The sequence below is a fragment of the Bufo gargarizans genome, chromosome 6 (genome assembly GCF_014858855.1).
Source record: "Bufo gargarizans isolate SCDJY-AF-19 chromosome 6, ASM1485885v1, whole genome shotgun sequence".
NCBI classification, from domain to species: domain Eukaryota; kingdom Metazoa; phylum Chordata; class Amphibia; order Anura; family Bufonidae; genus Bufo; species Bufo gargarizans.
In genome coordinates this window covers 241,747,132-241,774,901 of record NC_058085.1, presented here as the reverse complement: position 1 = coordinate 241,774,901, position 27,770 = coordinate 241,747,132, and the positions used below count along the sequence as shown (strand labels likewise).

Below are 27,770 nucleotides of genomic sequence, written 5' to 3'. Positions count from 1 at the left end.
ACGTCTCCTTGTGGCTGCTCCCATACAGTGTAAAGTCTCCTTGTGGCTGCCCCATACAGTATAATGTCTCCTTGTGGCTGCCCCCATACAGTATAACGTCTCCTTGCGGCTGCCCCCGTACAGTATAACGTCTCCTTGTGGCCCCCATACAGTATAACGTCTCCTTGTGGCTGGCCCATACAGTATAACGTCTCCTTGTGGCTGCCCCCATACAGTATAACGTCTCCTTGTGGCTGCCCCTATACAGTATAACGTCTCCTTGTGGCTGCCCCCATACAGTATAACGTCTCCTTGTGGCTGCTCCCATACAGTATAACGTCTCCTTGTGGCCCCCATACAGTATAACGTCTCCTTGTGGCTGCCCCCATACAGTATAACGTCTCCTTGTGGCTGCCCCCATACAGTATAACGTCTCCTTGTGGCTGCCCCCATACAGTATAACGTCTCCTTGTGGCCCCCCATACAGTATAACGTCTCCTTGTGGCTGACCCCATACAGTATACCGTCTCCTTGTGGCCCCCATACAGTATAACGTCTCCTTGTGTTATTTTTTCTTTTAAACTGGTATTTATCGCGATATATATCGTTATTGAGATACATTTCTTAATATCGTTATCCTCTGAATATTTTTGATCTCGTCCAACCCGACCTTAAGCCACACCCCATCCCTTAAAATGTTGGAGCTGAGCCGATAATAGATAAATATATTAGAGGGTTAGGCAGTGCTAGGCCTCCTGAGTCTTTGTCCCTTTGCACCGCAACCATTTTCCTCACCCTCTCCCAACTGAAGGTTAAGAAATAGAAATAGCCCCATACTATATGTAATGTCTCCTTTTGTGGCTGCTGCAGCTGCCCCCATACTGTAATGTCTCCTTGTGGCTGCTGCTCTCATGTCTCCTTGTGGCCCCCATACCGTATAACGTCTCCTTGTGGCCCCCATACCGTATAACGTCTCCTTGTGGCAGCCCCCATACAGTATAATGTCTCCTTGTGGCTGCCCCCATACAGTATAACGTCTCCTTGTGGCTGCCCCCATACAGTATAACGTCTCCTTGTGGCTGGCCCATACAGTATAACGTCTCCTTGTGGCTGCCCCCATACAGTATAACGTCTCCTTGTGGCTGCCCCTATACAGTATAACGTCTCCTTGTGGCTGCCCCCATACAGTATAACGTCTCCTTGTGGCTGCTCCCATACAGTATAACGTCTCCTTGTGGCTGCCCCCATACAGTATAACGTCTCCTTGTGGCCCCCCATACAGTATAACGTCTCCTTGTGGCTGCCCCCATACAGTATAACGTCTCCTTGTGGCTGCTCTCATACAGTATAACGTCTCCTTGTGGCTGACCCCATACAGTATAACGTCTCCTTGTGGCCCCCATACAGTATAACGTCTCCTTGTGTTATTTTTTCTTTTAAACTGGTATTTATCGCGATATATATCGTTATTGAGATACATTTCTTAATATCGTTATCCTCTGAATATTTTTGATCTCGTCCAACCCGACCTTAAGCCACACCCCATCCCTTAAAATGTTGGAGCTGAGCCGATAATAGATAAATATATTAGAGGGTTAGGCAGTGCTAGGCCTCCTGAGTCTTTGTCCCTTTGCACCGCAACCATTTTCCTCACCCTCTCCCAACTGAAGGTTAAGAAATAAGCGTCTGAGATTTAAGGACATGGATTTTTCCGGCATAAAGCCAGACTGAGCTTCATGAATAACAGTATGACTGTAATGACCGGCAACACGCACAGGGAGGAAAACAGGGAAAGCCCTGCCCAAGGGAGAGGGAAAGGTGGTGACCCCTAACTCACCTTGCAGCTGGCACCTGCCTGCCCTGACGTCCCTAGACGGGTTCCTCACCTGTGCGGCGATCACGTGCCTAAACCCTGGCTTTCCCTGAAATGAGCCCTAGATAATGAACGGGCCGGTGGGATCGCTAGTCCTCACCACTGCACTAAGAGGGAAACACCAGGGAGAGGACAGACAAACACAGACAAATACAAAAACCAAGGTGGACGGCAACAATTGTCCACAAAGGTCCAACAGGGATCCGAAGGGTAGCGTTCTAAGGCAACACTCAGAGAACGCAGCAACACAGCTCCAGTGGGTCAGAATAGATGTCCAGGCAGGAAGCTCTATATCTGGCAACCAGAGAAGTGTGAGAGGGGAATATAAGGAGGATTGGGAGTGCTGGACAAGGAACAGCTGAGAGAAGGAGCTACGGATCCCTGAGTGAGCCAAAAGGGTTTGTAAAGCAAACCCAGAAAGCTACAATAAGGAAACTTCCCTATCTGACATAGAGCGTGCAGCCAACCGCTGCGACCTCCTGACCCCGGGTACAACGGAGTCAGGCGTGGCTCTTGACACCCTCGTGACAATGACTGACCTTTAACAGTCTGTTAGCTCCCCGTTAGCTAGGACTTTGCTGAGGAATTGCCAGAGGAATTTTAAAAGAAAGATCAGGAAATTTTACTCCCACACCTCCTTAATGTCTTTGATGATGCTCTTCAAGCTGGCACTCTTCCCAGCTCAATGAGAGAGACGATAGTGGTAGTAATCCCAAAACCGGACAAGGACCCCACACAAGTGGATTCCTATTGACCCATCTCTTTGCCGACAGTGGATATAACAATTTTGGCCAAATTTTGGCAGGAGATCCATGGGACTAATGTGTGTCAGCTTCTGTTCATTCAGGTCGACATAATCTGCCACACAATGCATCCGGCTCCCTCAATCCTCGCTGAGGGAGCTGGAGCACACCTGGAAGCACGTGATTCTGGGCTTTAGCGCATCCAGGCACTGTGGTCACGTTTGACAACGGCATCTGAAGGATTAAAAGCCGGTAGTCAGCATTACCACTGATGCCCAGCATGTAAAAATGTTTTCTCAACCGAATAACAACCAAGCACCGTACAGGTACAGCGTTTGGTGCGGAACTTTAATACATGTAGGGTGGGGGATTAAAGGCTATGAACACCTTTGGGGGCAATTTTTTTAATTATTGCATTATACTTACTTTGAATACTTTGAATATTTTTTTCAATTGGTCTTTAACAATATGTAATCCTTTTTTCTGTACAGAGGTGACATGCTCTACTAGCTGCCTGTGGATTTTCAGTAATTTCCGTCATCTGAGGAGCAGACAGACTTCTTATCTCTGACATCATTAATTCTCATTAATACACTCATGAAAGCTCAATCCTTATCTTACTGATAAGAATGTGGCTTAAATAAGTCTTTATGACCTCTCAGTAGTTTAGAGATAAGGCTTATTAGATGACTGGCACAAGTCACACATTAGAAAAACTGTTGAAAATCTTAATATTTTTAATAAAGGCCATTTAAAAATATGATTTTAAGCCAAAAATAAGTTAAATGCAATCATAAAAAATAATAATAATAATTTACTCCAAAAAAGGTGTAAAGAATCTGCTCCTGTCTTCTATACATAGCACTCAATGAGCACTATGCAGTGAATAGGCTATGCTGCTTCCTCTATTGGATCTGGTGATGACTGCCGGTGTTCTGTCAGAATACTATCAGAATGCTATACCCTCGTCACTTCCGGTGACGATAACCAGCTGGAGGAGGGGGGGGGGGGGTGCGGCGCTGCGCAAGCAGGTCAGTGAGAATTAGAGCACCGCCGCGGGAGAAGCACCCACTTAATATGCATGCGCCAAACTGGCCAGGACACACTGCGCCTGCGCCCGGAGCCATGGCTGGGTAGGAGAGGGTGCGCACCAGCTGCTATATACTCCAGTCGGCCACACACATCAGGATTACATTGCGCGTTTCAATTTCTCTACTTCTATAATACATAGTAATACCTACAAAAATAGTTATTACTTTACATTCCCCATATGTCTACTTCATGTTTGGATCATTTTGGGAATTACATTTTATTTTTTGGGGATGTTACAAGGCTTAGAATTTTAGAAGCAAATCTTGAAATTTTTCAGAAATTTTCAAAAACCCACTTTTTAAGGACCAGTTCAGGTCTGAAGTCACTTTGTGAGGCATACATAATAGAAACTACCCAAAAATGACCCCATTCTAGAAACTACACCCTCAAGGTATTCAAAACTGATTTTACAAACTTTGGTTAACCCTTTAGGTGTTCCACAAGAATTAATGGAAAATAGAGATACAATTTCAAAATTTCACTTTTTTGGCAGATTTTCCATTTTAATCATTTTTTTCCAGTAACAAAGCAAGGGTTAACAGCCAAACAAAACTCAATATTTATGGCTCTGATTCTGTAGTTTACAGAAACACCCCATATGTGGTCGTAAACCGCTGTAAGGGCGCAGAAGGAAAGGAATGCCATATGGTTTTTGGAAGGCAAATTTTGCTGGACTGTTTTTTTGACACCATGTCCCATTTGAAGTCCCCCTGATGCACCCCTAGAGTAGAAACTCCAAAAAAGTGACCCCATTTTAGAAACTACGGGATAGGGTGGCAGTTTTGTTGGTACTATTTTAGGCTACATATGATTTTTGGTTGCTCTATATTACACTTTTTGTGAGGTAAGGTAACAAGAAATAGCTGTTTTGGCACCGTTTTTTTTTTTTTTTACAACATTAATCTGACAGGTTAGATCATGTGGTATTTTTATAGAGCAGGTTATCACGGACGTGGCGATACCTAGTATGTATACTTTTTTTCATTTATGTAAGTTTTACACAATGATTAAATTTTTGAAACCCAAAAAAAATCATGTTTTAGTGTTTCCATTGTCTGAGAGCCATAGTTTTTTCAGTTTTTGGGAGATTATCTTTGGTAGGGTATGATTTTTGCGGGATGAGATGACGGTTTGATTGGCACTATTTTGAGGTGCATATGACTTTTTGATCGCTTGCTACTACACTTTTTGTGATGTAAGTTGACAAAAAAAATTATTTAGCACAGTTTTTATTTTTTACGGTGTTCCTCTGAGGGGTTAGGTCATGTGATATTTTTATAGAGCCGGTTTGAGCAGGCACCGCCCGGCGGGCGGCGGTGATCAGAAATACACATGACGTACCGGTACGTCATGTGTTCTTAAGTACCGGGACAACATGCCGTACCGGTACGTCATGTGTCCTAAAGAGGTTAAAGGGAATCTGTCACCTGGTTTGAGCATATTAAGGTGTTACTACTGCCATGTACAATAAAATACCTTATTTCTTGCTGTAGTCTTCATTTTTTGTTTCATGGTTTCATTTCATGTTTTTTTATATTATGCAAATGAGTGTCCAAGGTGCCCAAATCTCAAATCGCTAATGAAACCATGAAACAAAAAATGAAGACTACAGCAAGAAATAAGGTATTTTATTGTACATGGCAGTAGTAAACCCTTAATATGCTCAAACCAGGTGACAGATTCCCTTTAAGAAAAACACTCTTTCACATAACTACAAACCTGTACCGATATCTCTTGAGATATCCTCCTCTTTACACTGCAGTTCAACTCTCACATACGTCTCTTCTTCAACTCCAGTGTTCTCCTCCTTAACATAAGAGAAATACAAAACTGTTATACAAATGTGCATATGAAATAAAAAAATAAAATAAACAAAGAGGTTTGGACGACCACAATATATAAAGTGACAGGGAGCCTGGAAGGTGGATAGTAGATACCAGAACACAGAGAAGGAATAAACCCTATGGGGAAATGTAAAATATTTAAGGGAAGGCAGCCACATGGTCAGGGTATAGCAAAGCTAACCGGCACAGAACGAGTATAGTGTCACGGTCTGGGTATGGGTAATTGGGGGCATCTCCCAGAGAGAAACCCAAGTGGACCATCAAATTGTGACTTACTAAAAGGTGCCACTCCTCAAGCAAGATATTTACACCCACTGTGGTGTGTGGTGAAAAAAGGAGTATTATCTTATAATTAGAATACAACCTCTGTATAGAAATTGAGATATGACTGTTGAGAAAAAACATATGTAGCACCCCCTTTACTGGGGAGGATGTCTGTTGGAAAAAGCTCAAGACACCTCCAGACAGAGCCCCCCTAAGCGGGTTCGCTTCTAAGATTGTGGAGAATGATGGCAGCCGTAAATCCAGCGTCAGATTGATTTTTCTTTATTCAAAACACACGGCACTCAATGCATTTCGGGGGTCTAAAATGGCCCCCTTCTTCAGGAGTAGTTACAAATAACAGGTTTTATACCTTTAAGAAGAAGCTTGGCACATGTTCAAATCGCCGGAACTGGACCGGAAGTGACGCGTCGTGCACATTACTTCCAGTAATGTGCGCTTCACACGCGATATTTATCTAAAATAATTCTTAAATAAAATAAAGTAAAATAATATATATATATATATTTAAATTCCCATCGTTGCAGGGCTATATGGGGGACTTTTTCTGTGTGTGTGGAGTCTCCGGCCGCAAATGTATATGCGCACAAGGCTCCAAAGACCGGAAGTGGCGCTGGTCAGGATGTCACTTCCGGTACTATGCGTTCCAGGGTTAGACGCTTAGGAGCATTCAATCTGAGGAGCTGGGGGAGTGTTAGAGTGGAACGCATATGAATAAATGTGCGTTTCACTGTAGAACATGCCAGATGATGCATACATCCTTAGGATGCTAGAACCTGGGATCTTTTGATCCCTTGTCCCAGTCACCCTAATAGAGATGGATTACGGTGTCTGAAGGGGTTAAAGAGGACCTGTCACCACAAAGTACAATGCAATCTGAAAGCAGCATGTTATAGAGCAGGAGGGGCTGAGCAGATTGATATATAGTTTTGTGGAAAATGATTCAGTAAAACCTGTAATTTAAACATTTATCTCGCTGGTAAAATGTACCCTGCTGTAGGAGACTTGGTAATGTTGCAAGCACCCAAATGTCCTGCTCAAAGCCTCAGGAATAGAAGAAACCATCCACCATTTTGGCCAAAATAGAGCTATGAGGATTATCTCTGTTTCCTCTTCTAGCATCTTCATTATTGTTTTTGGGATCAAAGAGAATGAGGGAAAGGCATAGAGGATTCCCTTCAGCCAAGCTCAGGAAAATGCATCCACGAACTGAGGCTGGTCTCTGTAGGATAGGAAACAAAGGGGTTCATTTATTATCACATATACACCAGTTTTCTGATGTATATGTATCGCAGATTGTAGTGCAGAAGTTATTTGTGCCGCAATCTGCTACTTTTCCCCGCTGATGCCAGGTATAAAAAAGAGGTTGCGGCGTGGACGAGGACGTGCCGGCAGGCCCATCTCATTTATAATTTTCTTCGCCTGTTTTAGGCACAAAAAATAGTCTAAGTTTAAGCCAATAAGGAAGCTTGCTTAGATTTAGACTGGCAGTGGATGTGCCGAAGTTATGTAGAGGCCGGCGCCTCTTCATAGCTTCGGCAGATCAACCGCCAGCACACAGGGTTTTAAGACCAGCATCTAAAACGCTGTTCTTAATAAATGACCCATAAAATCTTTAGGTTTGCCTTAAACCAAGTCGCAAAGAGGTTTAGAACTGATATACCCAATTTTTCTGCAATCTGACTGAAGAGTCCACTATGCAGCGTTCTTCCCTTTTTAGATTGACTGCGGAGATAGAGGCTAGATTTTTTTTCTGCCCATAAGAAAATTTATACCGACACTAAGGCCTCCTGCACTTCAATGGGTCCGCAAATCCAGAAATGTGTAATGGTGCGGAACGGAAGCACAGAGTGGAACCCTACGAAAGCACTACGGAGTGCTTCCGTGGGGTCTCGTCCCGTACTTCCGTTTCACAAAAAGATAGAACATGTCCTATCTTTTTGCAGAACGGGCGGATCGCGGACCCATTAAAGTGAATGGGTCCGCGATCCGCTGCGGCTACCCCACAGTCGGTGTTCGTGCATTGCGGCCCAGCCACGGGGCGCACACGTTCGTGTGTAGGAGGCCTAATGCTAAGGCTTTGCGTTTTGTCCACCCCTTGCTCACATTGTCCGAAAGTATCTTTACATGCCTTGTTCTGATCTCCAGAAGAAGGGCCTTCAAAGATTCCCAAACTGCTAAGAGTTCTCTTAAATTTGATGATGCATAAGCTATGGTGTAATCACATCTGCCTTGAACTACCAACTGAGAAGAGTGAGCTCCCTAACTCCAGCTGCTGGCATCCGTGGTTACCGTCACAAGTCTCCACTTTTACTTGAGGAGGAATCTTGACTCTCTTTTCTAGAGAGAAAAGATTTTTGTCCCAGCTCATTAAAGAGGACCTTTCATGGATTTTTTTTAGTTTAATTAAATACCTTTCCTTGGCATCACAGCGGAGAGCGTCACAGCCAGGGAGAAGGTGAGCTTTTTTTTTCTCCCTGGCTGTGCCGCGGTCCAATCGCAGCCGAGACTGTGAGGCTGCTATTGGACTGCGGCACAGCCAGGGAGGAGGAGACGCCCATTGAGAAACGCTGGTGTCTCCTCCTCCCTGTACTGATGCTCAGTATTAGCATACTGAGCGGGAAAACAACACGGGGGCATAGCGGGGCATAAGAACGATATTTGAAAGAAAATAACAAACAAACAGGCAAGATGGCAGCATCAGCGGGGAATACCCAGAAAGGAAAGGTATTTAATTAAACTAAAAAAAAATCCAGGAAAGGTCCTCTTTAACAAGAAACACTGAAGAGGCCTTGAAAGTGGCTGGGCCCACTTCTCCGCTGGGATTGTTAAAATTATGAGCCCTAACACTGTCATAAGGTCTCAAATTGATACCAGCTTGGCTCTGCAGAGCAAGATTATTTGGATTATCTTTATTTGTTTTTCCTCTGGAACAAAGGAGGTTAGCTGATGTGAATCTAGGAGTACTCATTAAAAAAAAAAAATCTTCCATTTACATGACTGGAGATCAGATTTTTCTAGGTACACTATCTAACCTAACTCTCTCAGGGTCTGTTGAACCATGTCCACATGCTCCTGAAAAATTTCTCTTGAATTTGAAGCTACAATTCATCCAAATATAGGTTGAGTAATATCCCCTTCTGATGAAGATGGCTTAACACTTCCACCATTACTTTGGTGAAGAGTCTCAGAGCTGATGTCCTTCAGAATGGGAGAACCTGGAACTGATAATGACACAGGACCCCGTCCATCAACAAGGCAATCCGAAGAAATTTCTGATGGCATTCGTGAATGGGAATATGGAAATATGCATCAGTCAAATCCAGAGTTATCATATAGCAGTCCTGTGTCAAGTGATTTATTGTGGACTTCACTGTTTACATTTTGAATTTCTTGTATTGGATGTGATGAGTTAAAGATTTCAGATTGATAATTGCCCTGTATGTACTGTTGGGCTTTCTTACTGAAAAAAATGGCAAGTAAAACTGTAGGTCGTGCTCTTCTTTTGGGACTATTTTTAGTGCTTCTTTTTGTAGAAAATTTTAAACCTGATCCTTTAGGACTTTTTGATTCCCGACATTTGTTTATTACAAATTTTTCTGGTGCGAGAGAAGAAAATTCTAGAAGATAACCTGACTTTATTATAGATAGAACTAAAGGAGAATTGGACACTTTTTGCCAGGCCGTAAACATATTGTTTTGTTTTCCACCCAAAAGTCCTCTGGTGTAATTGGTTTTGTTGTTGTTGAGAGGGATTTCCTATACTTAATAGGAAACCCTTACCCCTTCCTCTTGATGCCTGCCACATCTTTTTGTCTTCTAGTGGTGTTCGACAGAGCTGCAGATCTAGCAGCTAAAGTAAGAATATCAGCAGTTGCATCAGCTAAAAAGTTTGAAGACTGCTTCAAGACCAGTTTCTATAGCTATAGTTTCTTCCCTAGGAGTGTCTGCCACCAGATGCTCCTCCATCTGATTAATTTAAAGGGAAAGAGATTTTTCTGGTCAAGTGGCAGCATATTCGGTCTGAAAAAGGCAGTTGAAGATTCCCATGAGTTTTTTTTTTTTTTAAAGGGATTCACACCTCTTATCCATGGGATCTCTAAGAAGGCCAATATTTTCAAAAAGTAGGGCTGAATTTTTCAAATCCTGGCTACTGGTGCATGTACTTTAGGACATATTTAGGGATAATTTTTTTTAAATATCCTGGAAACTCCTGCTTTCTTTTCAGGATCTTTCCATTCTCTAGCAATTAATTTAGAAATATTAGCACTAAAGGGAAAAACTATTTTCCCTTTTATGTCTAGTCCTTTAAACATCAGATCATCATCAGAGCACAAATCTAAGTTCTTTTAAAGTCATTGTTGCCCTAATTGTTTTTAAAAAGAGATTCAGTATCTTCAACAGAGCAAAGCGGTGGCTCCAAGTAGTCTTCAGATCTAAATCAAGATCTAGCTCTGGATGAGTCCTTGCATATGAGGTGGTGGGCTTTGGGGGACAGAGAAGATATCCTAGAAACCAAGGTAGTATTCACTTTCTATTTGATTATTGTTCTTATATTTTCCAACCAGGAGGGAGATTCATCAAAAATCACTTTTTCTGTGCATTTAGAACACAGCGGATTTTTTTATATAGTGGCAATGTTTTGCATATAGCACACTTCTTAGATTGCTGAAATCCCTCACTGCCTGGTTTCTTGCCTAAAGAAACATTTAAACCATAATCGGGGTCTTATTTCTAAATATATTCGTAAAGAATATGGACCCGCCAATTAGGGGAGATTTGAGAAAAAACACCAATAAATGGTGATAAAAATATAAAGTTGTAAACCCCTATACCATAGCCGAAACTAAAAACCCTCAAGGGGATGGCTTACTGGGCTGACGGCTCTGGGTGGGTCTGTAAGCTGGCTCTGTTTAACTCGGTCCTGAAATTCTGGCACTCTGAGCCGACATGCAGGGTTAGCAACCTGAGGGCACAACACTTAACCCCGATGCCACTGCACTTCCAGGTCCCTCTGAAATTTCATGCTTGTTGTCTGGGAGAAAAAGGCACTTGAGAAGTGCTGTCCTAAAAAGAGATCTCCACGAGAGTCCCATCTGCATGTTTACACCACGTGACGCCCACTGGTCTTCACAGCGTAATGTTGCCTGACCTAGCCCGGGGCAGCCTCCACCGAAGTACTCATGCCAAAGGAGGGCAAGAGCTGCAACATGCTCAGTGGCACCCTCTATCTGCCACAGCCCTCCTGGCTTGATACCAGTACTGAAATGTCAGACTAGGCGAATAGAAAGTTATAGGCACCTCTGCACCTGCAGACGACTTCCATGCATCCCCAGAGGGACACGAAGCAACTGGAATAGGTGTGGAGGTGCAGGGAAATTCGCCTAAAAAAAAATTGTTTTTGGAGAGAAAGATGCTCCACAATGCAGGAAGAATCCAGCGATTGAGTGGTGAAGTGTAATGTGGAGGTCCTAGCTTCATCTGCGCATGCACCAGATGCTGCAGAAGCTGGCTTGTAAAGATGTAAATTAGCCTTAGTGTGACTCAGCAGAGTGCTCCATGTCCATTACCTAAACTATGTCATTTACATAATGCAACATCCAATAATACATACAGCGGCACATTTAAAAAGCTAATCCTCCTTACAGTATAAGGCAGTGGTGGCACTTCAGTGGCGTAAGAGCTACTGATGGGTTCTTTAAGGCACTTAGCTTTGTGTCTATATTTACTTGAGGCATTAATTCAAAATCTAACATAAAAATGTCATTGTCAGGGATATTTTTATTTTGTTTTTTTATTGTGTCTGTAAGGTACGGTAAATAAAATGAAAATAAGCTCTTACCGAGGACAGAAGCTATCTCTCTAGGGCCCCTTATAAGACCTTATTTACATTCCCTTTTACAGAAGGACAATTGTCTGACCTATAAAACTCTCAATGCAGTGGTTTCTACAAGGAAAAACTAAAAGGGGTTCTCTGGGAATTAGTAAAATGAAATGACTAAAAATAACTTTATGATAAACACATTCCCATATAGCATTTATTATTAATAATGGCTTGTTTTCTCTATAGGGCAAGCATTTTATTTGCCCTCAAGACTGCCCCCTAGAAAAAATGAGCCATTCTAAATAGTAAATATTTGGGAATGCGTTTATAATAAACGAATATTTAGGTAAATTCATTAATTTTATTAATTGTCGGAGAGTCCCTTTAATTTCACCAGAAAGTGGTTAATGAAAGTGATTGGACCAGTGGTTAAATCTTCCTTAGATGTGAATTAACACTTTAGGGTGGTTGGGTTCCCATTTATTTTTTTCCTATTATTTAACGTACACAAAAAACGTATACGTTAAACGGATCCCTCAGACAGATGTCATACAGTGGCATCCGTTCACCATAAAGTTCCATTGTAAACCGGCTCTGCAGGATACAAAAACTTTTATTTTATTTTTTTCAGGTATATGTCAAATGGACACATAAAACGATGGGAACCCACCCTTACATTTTCACTATGCTATGAACTCGATAACAGTATTGTGTCAAGCTCAAGACACATAGAAAATCCTGATACAACCATTATCCAGGCATCCCACTTCCCAGCATTCCTACCTCTACAGTCAGCAGATGAATGATCTTGTGGGCAAGTTCTTGAACCTTCTGTTCATTATCATGTATTAATGAGTGGCACGGAAGAACTGTCCTTCTTAAACCACCCATCAAATGAAGGCTGCTGGTAGAGGCCACATCCTTACTGGACTTTTTCACTAATGTGTAGTCCTGTATATAGAAAATATTGGTTAAATAAAAATATATAAAATCAAAGTGATGTCCCCAGGGGTCCCATGTTCAGGAATCTCTGACCTCTCCAGTCAGCAGGTAGATGATATCCAGGGTGATTCTTAAAATCTTCTCAGTCATGTAACTCTTGTCCTTCTCCATATAGAGACGAAGACGCCAAGCTGACCTCTGAAAGAATTTAACATATAATGATCACATAAGATCAGTTTAAGCCATGTTCTGTAGAAAATTCTATTTAAGGCCTCTTTCACACGGGCGTGTGTGCCCCGTGGTCGTGCTGCGGCCCACAATGCATAAGCACAGTCCGTGGGGCAGCCGTAGCGGATCGGCCGTTCCGCAAAAAGATAGGACATGTTCTATCTTTTTGCGGAACGGAAGTACGGGACGAAACCCCACGGAAGCACTCCATAGTGCTTCCGTAGGGTTCCGTTCCGTACCATTCCGCATCTCTGGATTTGCGGACCCATTGAAGTTAATGGGTCCGCATCCGTGATGCGGAATGCCCACGGAACGGCACCCGTGTATTGCGGATCCACAATACGACATCGGGGCACACACGCCCTTGTGAAAGAGGCCTAAGGGGGATTCATAAAAATTAACCAATTGGCCAACATGTGGTTTCTGCAGACAAGCTGGACTGTTTGCAGAGGCGACCTCATGGCAGAGCGGGAGCCCAGAGAATCTAATCAGATTGCACCTCTCAATCCAGAGGCTGTGGAAAGATAACTTATAATATGACTGGATTCCATGGATTTGACAGGGAAAATAGTGATGTACACAGCACTATTCTTGCCGTCAAGTTTGACAGGATCTGCAATGGAGACTCCAAATGGAGCCTCTGATGCAGATGTGAACTGAGGCTTAGAAGAATAGAGGGTCATTTATAAGGCTGAAATACACCTATATTAGGAATATTTCAGGCGCAGATTGTGGCGCAATAGTGGGTTCATTCTGCTCTAGGTTCAAATTTTGGCTTCGGCATACTGTTTCTCCTCCTTCTGCTCTGGCACACACTGATTTAGCTTAGTCCCTTGGGTAGTTTATAGCTGATGGTAGGAGTGAACACTTATACCTCCCTATTGTCTGCCTCCTAGTGGCAGCAGCTAAACCCAAGATCTCTCTGTGTCCCCCAATGAACGGAAGAGAAAAGGATTTTACGGTAAGTGACAGTCTATTTTTTACATCCTTGTGGTCTAGGGTAGTGAAATGATTAATAGCAATATCTCTAGTGATCTAAGGTAGTAAAAGCCTTAGGAGGGAATTAATTAGTTCATTATTATTTACACCATTTCTTGGCACAAAAGAGGCCTTTTCAATGCAATTAGCATTAGCATTTTACTATGTCAGAAAATAGCAGAAATAATGACTGAAATCTACATCCGTTTTTTTTATTTTTTATCGAAAGCCCAAAGTCGTGATCTCACTTCATGCAACAAAATCGTGCAGCGTGCCACACAAAAACGTGCACTAGGTCGCGGTCTATCACAGGCCCTCTCCGAAGAGAAGAGCCCCCCACAAACCATTCCCAATCCCTCCGGGGCCGTTAAGCTCCTGCAAGGGACTGAGACAAGTGGCAACCCTCAGCCGAAACCAAGGGTTCGCCCATCTATGCTCCCGGCTTTCGCCTAGGCTGCCACCCAAGGCGTCAGCCAGGAGCTTCAACAAGGTCTGGACTCTCCCCGAAGGGAGAGCCCAAGGGGTTTGGCAGGGAGGTGAGGAACCAATATGGCCACACACACCCCCCCTAGACCTCAAGGAGGGGGTACCCGTGAGGGCGCCGGAACCCTTGAAAATCCTAGTGAACACACAACGTGTAAAAGTGCACACAGTGACATAAAAAATAAATAAGTGAATGATTGCCATTACGGAATTATAAAAATTCCTCGTATCTTCAAGGCCGAAGCCGAGCAAATAGAGGTATGTGCTAAAATTGTGAGAAAGAAAGTGCTGTGCTAATGTGCCATCTCTCAATGGGATTCCACCCCCAGTGAGTTCCGGCACCCCAGGGTCACCAGTCCTGGGGCACTTGCACTTTGGGCTTTCAACACAACTCGACCTAATGGCATCGATCCAGCAACCCGGGCCACCTCGCACAGGACATTTCTGCCCTAGTGCTGTACACCCTTCGTGGGCCACTGTGTGGTTCTCTGCTCTTCTCTAATCCCATGGCTCAGCCTGTCGCAGCCTTCCTCCATGGGCAGAGTTCAGTCCAGGAGCCAGGCTCCACTGGACTGATAACAGATACTACACTTGATCTTAGCCAAAAGGCCGAGAAGCGAAATAATGACTGAAATCTACATCCGGTGCACGGACTGCCAGAGGAGGCATGTCATTTATGATTAGGCTTGTGCCTCATCATAAATTAAATGCCTCTTTCGTCAGCGCAGGACTCATTAAGCCAGCCTCAGTAGATTACATTTTTGATGACTGAGGGCCTTAATGCTCACTTTCCTGTTGATCTTAGCTAGTTAAAGTCACCTCAGATTTGTAGAGGGTTTAATTAGTTTGCTCAAACAGAATTGGTCAGCCTGATAAGGCAGGAGATAGTGGATTTGGAGGTCTCCAGACCATTCCTAGGAACGTTAGATAGATGAAAAGAGACTTTGAGCTGCTAAAAAAGGATTTGTGGAAGAGGGGTAAATGCATATTGCTCAAACTACATCAGAGAATGGAGGCCCGCGAACACATGCGGGCTGCCATGTTAAATCACAAGTCCGGCGAGGCACAGTTAAGTCCTTACCTGTGCCTGCGCCGCAAGCCGGTCTGAAACAATTGCGGTCCCCGGGAGCAGGCAGTTCCGAGAACAGCCGCCGGGGGCATTCATCGGGCTGTTCTCGGAACTGCCTGCTCCCGGTGACCGCATTTGTTTCAGACCGGCTCGCGGCGCAGGCACAGGTAAGCCTGGCCATCACTGCCTGTAAGTGTTCAAATGGAGACTACTTCAATACGTCTAGGACAGCCATGCTCAACCTGTGGCCCTCCAGCTGTTGCAAAACTATAACTCCCATCATTCTCTGACAGCCTACAGCTATCATCCTACAGAAGGGCATCATGGGAGTTGTGTACAACAGCTGGAGGGCCGCAGGTTGAGCATGCCTGGTCTAGGACAAGTTTGAGGTCTCATGGAGGCAAAGGGCATAGGTAAGGGGGCATAACCTGAAAAAAAAGTTTTGAACCGCCAAACTGGATGCTAGAGACTGCTGAAAAGAATAGACAACAAATACGTGTCCCTTGAGAGAACAGAGTCCGAGACCCTGATCCACCTGAAGGAAGGATAGGATGGCAGGCAGAGAACAGCATGGGAGAACAGTGCACTTGCTCACACCATTTCAAAAAGGACTTTCACGTCCTGTGGTAAATACAGAAGGAAGCAGGTTTCCTAGCTTTTGTCATGGTCTAAATGACTCAAATAATCTACTGGCTCTGAGAAAGATGGCTTCAACAGCCATGCCATTAAAGGGGTTGTCCGAGTTATTTTTTTGTTCCTTGTATGTTTCTAACTAATCAAATGTAAAGGTTTTACCATGCACTTACTGCATATACAGTTGCTGCTTTCTCAGATTTCACTGATGGTCACATGACCTGTGATGTCAACTTCTCTCCCTGCTCTAATGTTTCGTGCACAAGCCTGAGAGAGCAGATATGTGTCTGTACACAAGACGTCACTGTATTGGCCATGCCCCCCTGCACTGCCAGTCTGCTCTCTCCCTGGATTCTTCAGGACAAAACTTTAACCCCCTTCAGCAGAACAGACTCAGGGATGAAGACTTTACTGAGTAGCTGCAGGCAGTGAGGAGATAATTGCTGGGCACAGGAGCTGACAGACTAGAGGAGTTCTGCAGAGCACTGCTGAAGAACAGGTAGGTGGAAGATCCTGTGTGTATCAGCAGTGTCATTGTACAGCTGGGACTTGTAGTTCTACACATACAACATGCTGCTGAGTATCCCAGCAGGCAAACATTTCACTCAGGGCAGACTTATTCACTACTTTTGCAGAGCAGAGGGAGGGGCAGAGATTGTTGTTATTGCAGGTAAACAAAGGGCCAGAGGAGAACCAGGGAAATTAGGAAATATTGTTTTGCCTAAAACTTGCTTAGGTTAGTTATACAGTTGCAAGAAAAAGTATGTGAACCCTTTGGAATTATATGGATTTCTGCACAAATTAGTCATAAAATGTGATCTGATCTTCATCTAAGTCACAACAATAGACAATCACAGTCTGCTTAAACTAATAAAACACAAAGAATTAAATGTTACCATGTTTTTATTAACACACCATGTAAACATTCACAGTGCAGGTGGAAAAAGTATGTAAACCCCTAGACTAATGACATCTCCAAGAGCTAATTGGAGTGAGGTGTCAGCCAACTGGAGTCCAATCAATGAGATGAGATTGGAGGTGTTGGTTACAGCTGCCCTGCCCTATAAAAAACACAAACTAGTTCTGGGTTTGCTTTTCACAAAAAGCATTGCCTGATGTGAATGATGCCTCGCACAAAAGAGCTCTCAGAAGACCTATGATTAAGAATTGTTGACTTGCATAAAGCTGGAAAGGGTTATAAAAGTATCTCCAAAAGCCTTGTTGTTCATCAGTCCACGGTAAGACAAATTGTCTATACATGGAGAAAGTTCAGCACTGCTGCTACTCTCCCTAGGAGTGGCTGTCCTGTAAAGATGACTGCAAGAGCACAGCACAGACTGCTCAGTGAGGTGAAGAAAAATCCTAGAGTGTCAGCTAAAGACTTACAAAAGTCTCTGGCATATGCTAACATCCCTGTTGGCAAATCTACCATGCGTACAACACTAAACAAGAATGGATTTCATGGGAGGATACCACAGAGGAAGCCACTGCTGCCCCCCAAAAAAACATTGCTGCACGTTTACAGTTTGCACAAGAGCACCTGGATGTTCCACAGCAGTACTGGCAAAATATTCTGTGGACAGATGAAACCAAAGTTGAGTTGTTTGGAAGAAACACACAACACTATGTGTGGAGAAAAAGAGGCTCAGCACACCAACATCAAAACCTTATCCCAACTGTGAAGTATGATGGTGGGGGCATCATGGTTTGGGGCTGCTTTGCTGCGTCAGGGCCTGGACGGATTGCTATCATAGTAACATAGTACATAAGGCCGAAAAAAGACATTTGTCCATCCAGTTCGGCCTGTTATCCCGCAAGTTGATCCAGAGGAAGGCAAAAAACAAAAAAAAAAACCCTGTGAGGTAGAAGCCAATTTTCTCCACTTTAGGGGACTATAAACTTCCTTCCCGACTCCAATCAGGCCATCAGAATAACTCCCTGGATCAACGACCCCTCTCTAGTAGCTATAGCCTGTAATATTATTAAGCTCCAGAAATACATCCAGGCCCCTCTTGAATTCCTTTATTGTACTCACCATCACCACCTCCTCAGGCAGAGAGTTCCATATTCTCACTGCTCTTACCGTAAAGAATCCTTTTCTATGTTTGTGTACAAACCTTCTTTCCTCCAGACGCAGAGGATGTCCCCTCGTCACAGTCACAGTCCTGGGGATAAATAGCTGATGGGATAGATCTCTGTACTGACCCCTGATATATTTATACATATTAATTAGATCTCCCCTCAGTCGTCTTTTTTCTAAAGTGAATAACCCTAATTTTGATAATCTTTCAGGGTACTGTAGTTGCCCCATTCCAGTTATTACTTTAGATGCCCTCCTCTGGACCTTCTCCAGCTCTGCTATGTCTGCCTTGTTTACAGGAGCCCAGAACTGTACACAGTACTCCATGTGTGGTCTGACTAGCGATTTGTAAAGTGGTAGGACTATGTTCTTATCACGGGAATCTATGCCCCTTCTGATGCAACCCATTATCTTGTTGGCCTTGGCAGCAGCTGCCTGACACTGGTTTTTGCAGCTTAGCTTGCTGTTTATTAAAATTCCTAGATCCTTTTCCATGTCAGTGTTACCGAGTGTTTTACCATTTAGTATGTACGGGTGACTTGCATTTTTCCTTCCCATGTGCATAACTTTACATTTATCAGTGTTAAACCCCATCTGCCACTTATCTGCCCAAGCCTCCAATCTATCCAGATCGCTCTGTAGTAGTATACTGTCCTCATCAGTGTAAATTACTTTACACAGTTAAGTGTCATCTGCGAAAATTGATACTTTACTATGCAAGCCTTCTACAAGATCATTAATAAATATATTGAAGAGAATAGGGCCCAATACTGACCCCTGAGGTACCCCACTAGTGACAGTGACCCAATCTAAGTGTGTACCGTTAATAACCACCCTCTGTTTTCTATCACTGAGCCAGTTACTTACCCACATACAGATGTTTTCTCCCAGTCCGAGCATTCTCATTTTATATACTAACCTTTTATGTGGTACAGTGTCAAATGCTTTGGAGAAGTCCAGATATACGACATCCATTGATTCGCCGCTGTCAAGTCTAGAACTTACCTCCTCATAGAAACTGATTAAATTAGTCTGACATGACCGATCCCTCACGAAGCCATGCTGATATGGCGTTATTTGCTTATTTCTGTTGAGATGCTCTAATATAGCATCTCTCAGAAAACCTTCAAACAGTTTACCCACAACAGATGTTAAACTTACCGGCCTATAGTTTCCAGGCTCTGTTTTTGGCCCCTTTTTGAATATTGGCACCACATATGCCATGCGCCAATCCTGTGGGACATTCCCTGTCAGTATAGAGTCTGCAAATATCAGAAATAAGGGTCTGGCTATGACATTACTTAATTCCTTTAGGATACGGGGGTGTATGTCATCCGGTCCTGGCGATTTGTCTATTTTAATCTTTTTAAGTCGCTGATGTACTTCTTCCTGGGTCAGACAGGACACTTTTAATGGGGAATTTATTTCAACATTCGGCATGTCATCTGACAGTTTATTTTCCTCAGTGAATACATTGGAGAAAAAAATATTTAACAGCTTTGCTTTCTCCTCATCGCTCTCTGCGACTTCCCCCTCATTACTCTTTAAAGGGCCGACACCTTCAGATTTATACTTTATATCATCGAAAGAAAAATGAATTCCCAAGTTTATCAAGACATTTTGCAGGAGAACTTAAGGCCATCTGTCCACCAGCTGAAGCTCAACAGAAGATGGGTGTTGCAACAGGACAACGACCCAAACCATAGAAGTAAATCAACAACAGAATGGCTTAAACAGAAGAAAATATGCCTTCTGGAGTGGCCCAGTCAGAGTCCTGACCTCAACCCAATTGAGATGTTGTGGCATGACCTCAACAAAGTGATTCACACCAGACATCCCAAGAATATTGCTGAACTGAAACAGTTCTGTAAAGAAGAATGGTCAAGAGTTACTCCTGACCGTTGTGCACGTCTGATTTGCAACAACAGGAAACGTTTGGTTGAAGTTATTGCTGCCAAAAGAGGTTCAACCAGTTATTAAATCCAAGGGTTCACATACTTTTTCCACCTGCACTGTGAATGCTTAAATGGTGTGTTCAATAAAAACATGGTAACATTTAATTATTTGTGTGTTATTAGTTTAAGCAGACTGTGATTGTCTATTGTTGTGACTTAGATGAAGATCAGATCACATTTTATGACCAATTTGTGCAGAAATCCATATAATTCCAAAGGGTTCACATACTTTTTCTTGCAACTGTATATTGCTCACCATCAGATTTAAAGTGCTATATATATTTTTTTTCATAACTCCGACAACCCCTTTAAACACAGAGGAGGTAACTTTGGGTGATTCCAAGGTCATTGGGAAAGAAGATCTTCCTGTAGAGGAAGGGGCTAGGGTTGATCTTCTAGGAGAGCGATCAGAGAGTCATACCAAACCTGTTGAGACCTCAGTGACTAAAATGACTGACAGACCCTCTGCTCGAACCTTGAGGAGGAGCTGAGGTAACAGAGAAATCTGAGGGGACACAATAGGTAATCTGAATTAGGTTCCAAAAGAATGACTAGAGAGTCTACTGTCAGAGTGAGGAGGTTGTAAAACTTAGCGATGAAGGCGGGATGTTGACAGGCGGAAATCCGGTGAACCTCAACGGTTGCATATTTCCCGAAAAAGGGGTTGAAGCTTCCATTCTACAAAGTCCACTCGTTTTCTGCTTCTATTCAAGGAATGTGGACAGCTGACAGAGCTGGCACATGGATTTCCACCCATCTGAAGTCCGCGTTCCCCTTGATGGTTGAATTCCACGGCTGTAAAATTAGCTGTCTGGATGTGGACTGGGTGTCCAGTCAGCTGGTTAGTCCAATGCACCATGAACAACCGTATGGCTCTCAACTCCAATATGTTGATGGGTAGAGTAGAGTACTGTGGAGACCATACGGTCTGCACGGCCTGGGATTGAAGGACTCCTCCCCAACCATGAAGACTGCTGTCTGTAATCACTAAAAATCAAAGAGGGATAAAGAATAAACCCATTGGCAACATGGGGGAGTACAGCCACCACTTGGAAGGGGCGACAAACTGATGTTGGTAGGCATATTAGAGCATATACGGATGTTGGAGACTTGTTCTACTTAGGCATGTTGAAGAACTCAGGAATTAATCTGAACGCACGGGACCACTTACATGGCTGCCCCCATGAGCCTGATGACATGCATGCACAGGCGAATTTAAACTGGGTAAGGATGGCAAATCTGAAGAATGCTGTTACATAGGAGAACTATTTTCTACTAGGGAAGAATGAGTCCTGCCAGACAGGTGTGGAAGCACATCCCCAAGAATACAAGCCATTGGAGAGCCTCAGGTTGGATGTCTGGATCAGCTATCCAAATTGTTGAAGAGCATACAGGACTATCATTAGGCTGGCAAGGTTGGAAGACCTGAAGGGCGCATTCATCAAGATGTTGTCCAGTTCTGGAATCCCAAAAATCCTTGTGGAGTGAGGAAGACCCATGAATGACACAAAAACTTTGATAAATGTCCGCGGGACTCATGCCAGGCCGAACAGAAGTGCCCGAAATCGGAAGTGGATGTACCCAACTCCAGATATTAAGTACTGCTTGGGATTGGTATGTAAACATAAGTATCTTTAATGTCCACTTCAATGGAGGCTATCACGGATGTCAGGGACTCCACGTGAAAATGTTTGGCTCAAACGATTTGTTGCGTAACTTAAGGTTGAGCAACGGGCAATCAGTCCCCTCTTTTTTGGGAATTCTAAACAGATCAGAAGAGAAACCATGGAACCTCTCTTGATGTGATACCAGAACAATTGTTCCCTAACAAGTAGAATATGGATGGTTTGAAATAAGTCCAAAGCCTTTCCTTGGGGAGGCTGGGATGGCATTCAAAGCATGAGGGGAGAACAGAGAAAAATTCTTCTTTGTACCCGTCCAAAATTGGCTCTCATACCCAGACATTTGAAATGTGGGTATGCCCGACCTCCCGAAAGAGATGCTAACAGCCATGAAGTAGACTTAGAGGAGGTTGGTTTGGAGGGCGGAGTTTAAGGGAGGGTTTCCTCTCGTGTTCAAGGAGAAGTCTTAGACTCTGATGCTCGATATCTTTTTTTTTTTTGCGGTGTCAGCCGCCCAGCAAGTAAGTCAGAATCCTACTAATGGGAACCAGAAGTGCTTAGGAGCATGACATTAATCTGGCCACATCCAGTTAGGATTCACAAATGTTGGAACTAGCATGGAAGATTTAAAGTCCGCAATCCGCCAGCTCCTTTGGAGATTTGCCCATGAGAATTCTGGCACGGAGGTGAGAAACCCATTCAGCCCTCACCTTGCAGACCCATGCAGAGGCAAAGATGGGATGGAGAGCTGATCCTAGGGCAGAGATCAGCAACCTCTGACACTTCAGCTGCTGTGAAACTACAACTCATAGCAGGCACTTGGCTGATCTTGTAATTCCTATAGACGTGAAGAAGGATTTTGAGACCTGTAGTTTCAGAACAGCTGGAGTGCCGGAGGTTACTGATCCCTGGCTTCGAATGATGATTCTGAAAATGATTCAAGGTTCCTATCTTTTGGTCAGGAAAAGAAGCCATGTCCGCCATGGGCAGGTTGGTATGCTTTGCTAATTAAGAAACCAGTGGGGATAAGGAGAGAGGACCATTTTTAACAAGGTCCTCTGGAAAAAGGGTAGAGCAGATCAAGGTTTTTTGGCATGCTGAAATGCCTGTCCAGAAGATCCCATTCCTTGGGCAGAGAAATATCGAAGTCCGAGTGGTTCAGAAAAATTTTTCAGGAACTACGTGACCAGTCAAAAACAAAACAAAAAAACTTTTCTTGGGAGAAAGAGGATTTCGTATCCTTGAGTCTCAATTACAGCCAAGATGAAACTGTCAATTATAGGGAAGCACTTGGAGGACTGCTCCTCAATGACAGAGGGGTAGATTTCCAATACGGAGGAGCAAACTCAGTGGTCCTTATCAGGAGAGGACACCTCAGACCCACTTCAGAGTCATAAGGAAAGTTCTGATGTGCTTTTTGGTGTGTCCCCTGTATGGTGGTTCCTCTGAATCTTCACTATGGTCTTATTGGTAAGAGAGATGTCTTGGGAATATTTTGGTAAGAGATTGTGCCCAGTTATAGTCGACGTCATCTGTGATGCAGGAGCTGCAGACCACCAGCAGGGGGGAGACAGGACATACAGAGGGGGTCTGAATGACTGCACTGAAGTTAGTGTGACAAGAAAAGCATGCAAAATTAGTGCCGCAGGTCAACCCCTTCCTAGATTCTGTTTTGGGGTGTGCAGAAAGCTGCAGAATAGGCATGCGTCAAGGTATGAGAACAATATGGCTCAATCCACACTACAGGAAAGGGGAGGGGCCTAGGATAGAGATGTTGAGGTTCCTCGCTGGGCCAGATGCAACACGGATCAGACCATTTTTAACTGGCTAGGAGAGATTCCCAGGCGGACACGCTGTTGTGGATGCTCATCTGTCTGTCACAGGTTTGTTATACCCAGGACCAGCAGGATCATATTTCTCAGTGTATTTTCCTTTGGGGAGGGCAGTTACACTGGCAAAGTGGGGGTCCAGAGAATTTAGGTAATCCTATGGTTGGTGAGAAACAGCAGATTTGGGTCTTTGGCATACCTCCTCCCTCCTCTCCTGGAGAAGGGGCATTGATGTTCCATTGATCTCCCTTTCCGAGTAGTGCAAAACAATAACCAGTACTGCCTGCAAACCCTCTGGTAAGGATACTTTCACACTTGCGGCAGAGGATTCCGGCAGGCAGTTCCAGCGACGGAACTGCCTGCCAGATCCATCAAAACGTATGCAAACTGATGGCATTTGTCAGACGGACCAGGATCTGTCTGACAAATGCATTTAAATGCTGGATCCGTCTTTCCGGTGTCCTCTGGAAAAACTGATCCGGCATTTATTTTTTTTCCACATTTTTTTGCGGTCTGAGCATGCGTAGACCGCAAAAACGGATCCGGCATTAATGCATTTCAATGGGAAAAAATGCCGGATCCCGCATTCCGGCAAGTGTTCCGGAATTTTGGACGGAGATAAAACCGCAGCATGCTGCAGGTTTATCTCTGTCCTGAAAAGGCTAAAAGACTGAACTGAAGACATCCTGATGCATCCTGAACGGATTGCTCTCCATTCAGAATGCATTAGGATAAAACTGATCAGTTATTTTCCGGTATTGAGCCCCTAGGACGGAACTCAGCGCCGGAAAAGAATAACGCTAGTGTGAAAGTACCCTAAAACAAAGAAAAGAAAAAATGAGCTGAAACTGATTTTGCTTAGTCTCTCTAGGAAGGGTATAGCTGATGGGAGGAGTGAACACGTTTAACTGCTTCCTAGTGGCACTAGCTATACCCAAGGTTTCGCTATGTCCCCAAATTATACGGATGAGAAAATACTTCACTGTCCTAGACAAACAGAAGTGTTGCCATAAACCCTGAAACCTTCTTAGACCCCTAGTGAAGCTGGCATTAACCCCTTGATTGCCTTAGACACTAGAGGTGCCATTAACCTTAACATATGTCTTTAATTTCAGTAGATCACGAGAAAATCAACTTTCTTGGGGTCATTTATCAAAGTGGTGTAAAGTAGAACTGGCTTAGTTGCCCATAGCAACCAATCAGATTCCACCTTTCATTTTTAACAGCTCCCCTGTATCCATAGAATAGGTCATTAATATAAGATCGGTAAGGGTCCCAAGTGTCAGCTATTTGAGCAGGTCATGGCCTCCTCTCAGTTTACCAAGCACAGTGCTATCTATTTAATAGTGGCCATGCTTGGTATTGCAGCTTAGCCCCATTGAGGTAACCAACATTGGCCTAGGAAAAACCAGCAGCGTTCAGCACAGCACTGTGCCTCTTTAAGCAATGGAGGATAGGTAATTCATATCACAATGTCAGTCTAGACCTCACCTGACTACTTTAACCCTTTCAAGACCGGGTGATTTTCAATTCTTTGCATTTTTTTTTAATCCCAGCCCTCCCAAAGCCATAACTTTTTTATTTTTTCATTCACATCGCCACATGAGGGCTTGTTTTTTGAAGGACAAGATGTACTTTCTAATGGCACCATACAATGTGGTGGGAAGTGGGGGAAAAAAATCCAAGTCGGGAGGATGTATAAAAAACTAAACGTTTCCTATGCAGTAAAACTGGGCTGTTACTATTATTCTGTGGATCATTATGATTACAACGATACCCCAAATGTAAAGTTTATCTTGCACTTTAATACTGGAAATATACTTTTATTACTTTACTTTCTGAGGGAGGAGAATGGGGAAAAAAAACAACAATACTATCACTGAGCTTTTATTTTATAAATTTGCAGGATATTCATTTTTCGGCATAAACGACACAATAACTTTATTTTCTGGGTCAAATTACACTGATACCAAATATATATATATATATATATATATATATATATATATATATATATAGTCCAATACCAAATATATATAGTTTAAAAAAAAAATGAAAAAGAAAATGCATCTCTGCATTTCAAGACCCATAACTTTTTTATTTTTCTTTCTACGGAGCGACAGGAAGGCTTGATTATGTTCGGGGTGACTTGTAGTTTTTATTTGGTGGAGAATAAGCAAACAGGGGCAATTCTGGCTTTTTTCTTTTTTTTACGGTGTTCACCGTACAGAATAAAAAAATTCTGTAGTGCAAGTCACTGTGGATGCGGCGATACCAAATATGTTCAGGGTGTTTTTTTCCAGATTTTTTTTTCCATTGAAAAGCACTTATTCCATGGAAAAAAGTATAGATGTATTTACTTGGCATTTTTTTTTCATTTATTTATTTTAACTATTTAACAGTACCTCAAGGGAACTTTAATAGGTGATCTTTTGCTCGAGACTATAATTCTCCTGTATTACTTATGCAGTACAAGAGAATTATAATGTCAGTTCTATACTGGCCAGCAAGCTGCGCAAGAGGGGGTGGCCTGCTAGGATAAACAGCAGGCACAGCTGGGCCCTTCATTAGGTTCCAACCCGCCATCCAGACATCGGCATCTTGTGATATCATTCACAGGATACTGATGAGAGACAAAGGGAGTTGCTCCCTCTGAACACCACATAGATGTCGCAGTCACTATTGATCACAGCACCTAAGACCTGCAAGTGACACGTGTGGATTTTGGTTCAGCCTAATGCTTGCTTGTTTCTTTAACTCTCATAAAAGTGAATGTACAGAGCCACGGACATGCGCAGCTACCACTCCATTCACTTGGATGCAGCAGCTGCCTCACTAGAAATAATGGGGTGATGGACCAGTGCCTGCAGGGTATCAAAGCCCAGGGGTGTGGAAATTTTTTTTAAAAACTACTTGTCGAAGGACTAAAGCGGGGTCTCAATCTACTTGTCCCTCATGACAATCTACTTGTCCTGATACAAAAAGTAATTTTAAATCAAAACCATATTTAAGTGAATCCCTTTAATGTACATGCCATACTGGGGCAGTGAATCCCTTTAATATACATGCCATACTGGGCCAGTGAATCCCTTTAATGTACATGCCATACTGGGCCAGTGAATCCCTTTAATGTACATGCCATACTGGGCCAGTGAATCCCTTTAATGTACATGCCATACTGGGCCAGTGAATCCCTTTAATGTACATGCCATACTGGGGCAGTGAATCCCTTTAATGTACATGCCATACTGGGGAAGTCCCCCCCCCCCCCTATTTATGGAGGGTGAGTGGCTGGAAGTTGGAACCTGACAGCACTCCTATTGACACTTCAATGCCAGGGAGAAGAAGCAGAGCGGCAGCCTGACAGCAGAGCATAGCTGACCCAGAGCAGTCACCACACACACTACCTGCTGGGCTATCTATCATGGCACGGGCTGCCACCATGACAGGAGCTCCTACTACAGCCGCTGACTAACGTGTGCCTCCGCTGGAAGCTGACTTCCGGCCCGTGGCGCCCGACTTCCGGCCTGCACAGGAGCGCTGATAACTAGTGATGGAAAGTTCGGATCTTTTAGGTGAATCGGTTCATTTGAATCAGCTCATTCAAATGAACCGATTCATGAATCGGATCTTCGGTTCACTTGCTGAGTCACTGACTGCTGAGCTGACTCGCAAGTGAACCGCAGACTCTAGGTGCCGATGCGCATGCGCAGATGCTATACAGTCGATTCACAATCACTTGCTGCTGCTGACTCAGTGCAGTCGGCTCTTCAGCTCTCTAATTAGTAATGAGCGAGTCAGGATCAGGAAGAGTGATTTATTATAGGGATAGTGAAGGGAAGCTGAGGCTGACGCTGGACAGGAGGACTCAGGACAGGAGTCAGAAGCTGTCACTGTGGTGTGCAATGTGCATTGTTACCCACAGTGACAACAGTCTGACACTGATATTAGTACAATGAACCAAGTGAAGTGATGTGAACCCACCCTTAGTTATATAGCTACTTAACTGAATGAGATGCCTTTAACATATATATCTCCTGACACGCCAATTTGATCCTAAAGGGTTAATTTAATTCAACCTGTAATCTAAACTCTTGTGTCATCTGTCACTTCTCCTATCCCTCAATCTTATCACTGCTGCAACAAAAGCAGCCAGACAGCCTCAGTGTAAGGGCCCTTTCACACCTGCGTTATAGTCTTCCGGCATAGAGTTCCGTCGTCGGGGCTCTATGCCGGAAGAATACTGATCAGGATTATCCTAATGCATTCTGAATGGACAGTCCGTCCTTCAGGATGCATCAGGATGTCTTCCGT

At 43.6% G+C, this 27,770-nt stretch overlaps 1 protein-coding gene and 1 pseudogene across 2 annotated transcripts in view; both read right to left on the bottom strand.

Moving 5' to 3' along the window:
• Nucleotides 1-27,770, bottom strand: part of LOC122941366 (oocyte zinc finger protein XlCOF6.1-like) — a 76,882-nt gene that overhangs the window by 43,755 nt on the left and 5,357 nt on the right. Inside the window, exons 2-4 of one of the 2 annotated variants that reach the window (XM_044298567.1) lie at nucleotides 12,673-12,777; nucleotides 12,421-12,588; nucleotides 5,407-5,494 (exon numbers count right to left, since the gene is read on the bottom strand). In XM_044298567.1, the coding sequence (XP_044154502.1) occupies nucleotides 5,407-5,494; nucleotides 12,421-12,588; nucleotides 12,673-12,750 (334 nt within the window). In that variant the 5' untranslated portion in view covers nucleotides 12,751-12,777. The remainder of the gene's footprint in view (nucleotides 1-5,406; nucleotides 5,495-12,420; nucleotides 12,589-12,672; nucleotides 12,778-27,770) is intronic. The other variant, XM_044298568.1, reaches the window with a different exon arrangement.
• LOC122942880 lies at nucleotides 14,807-14,889 on the bottom strand (annotated as a pseudogene).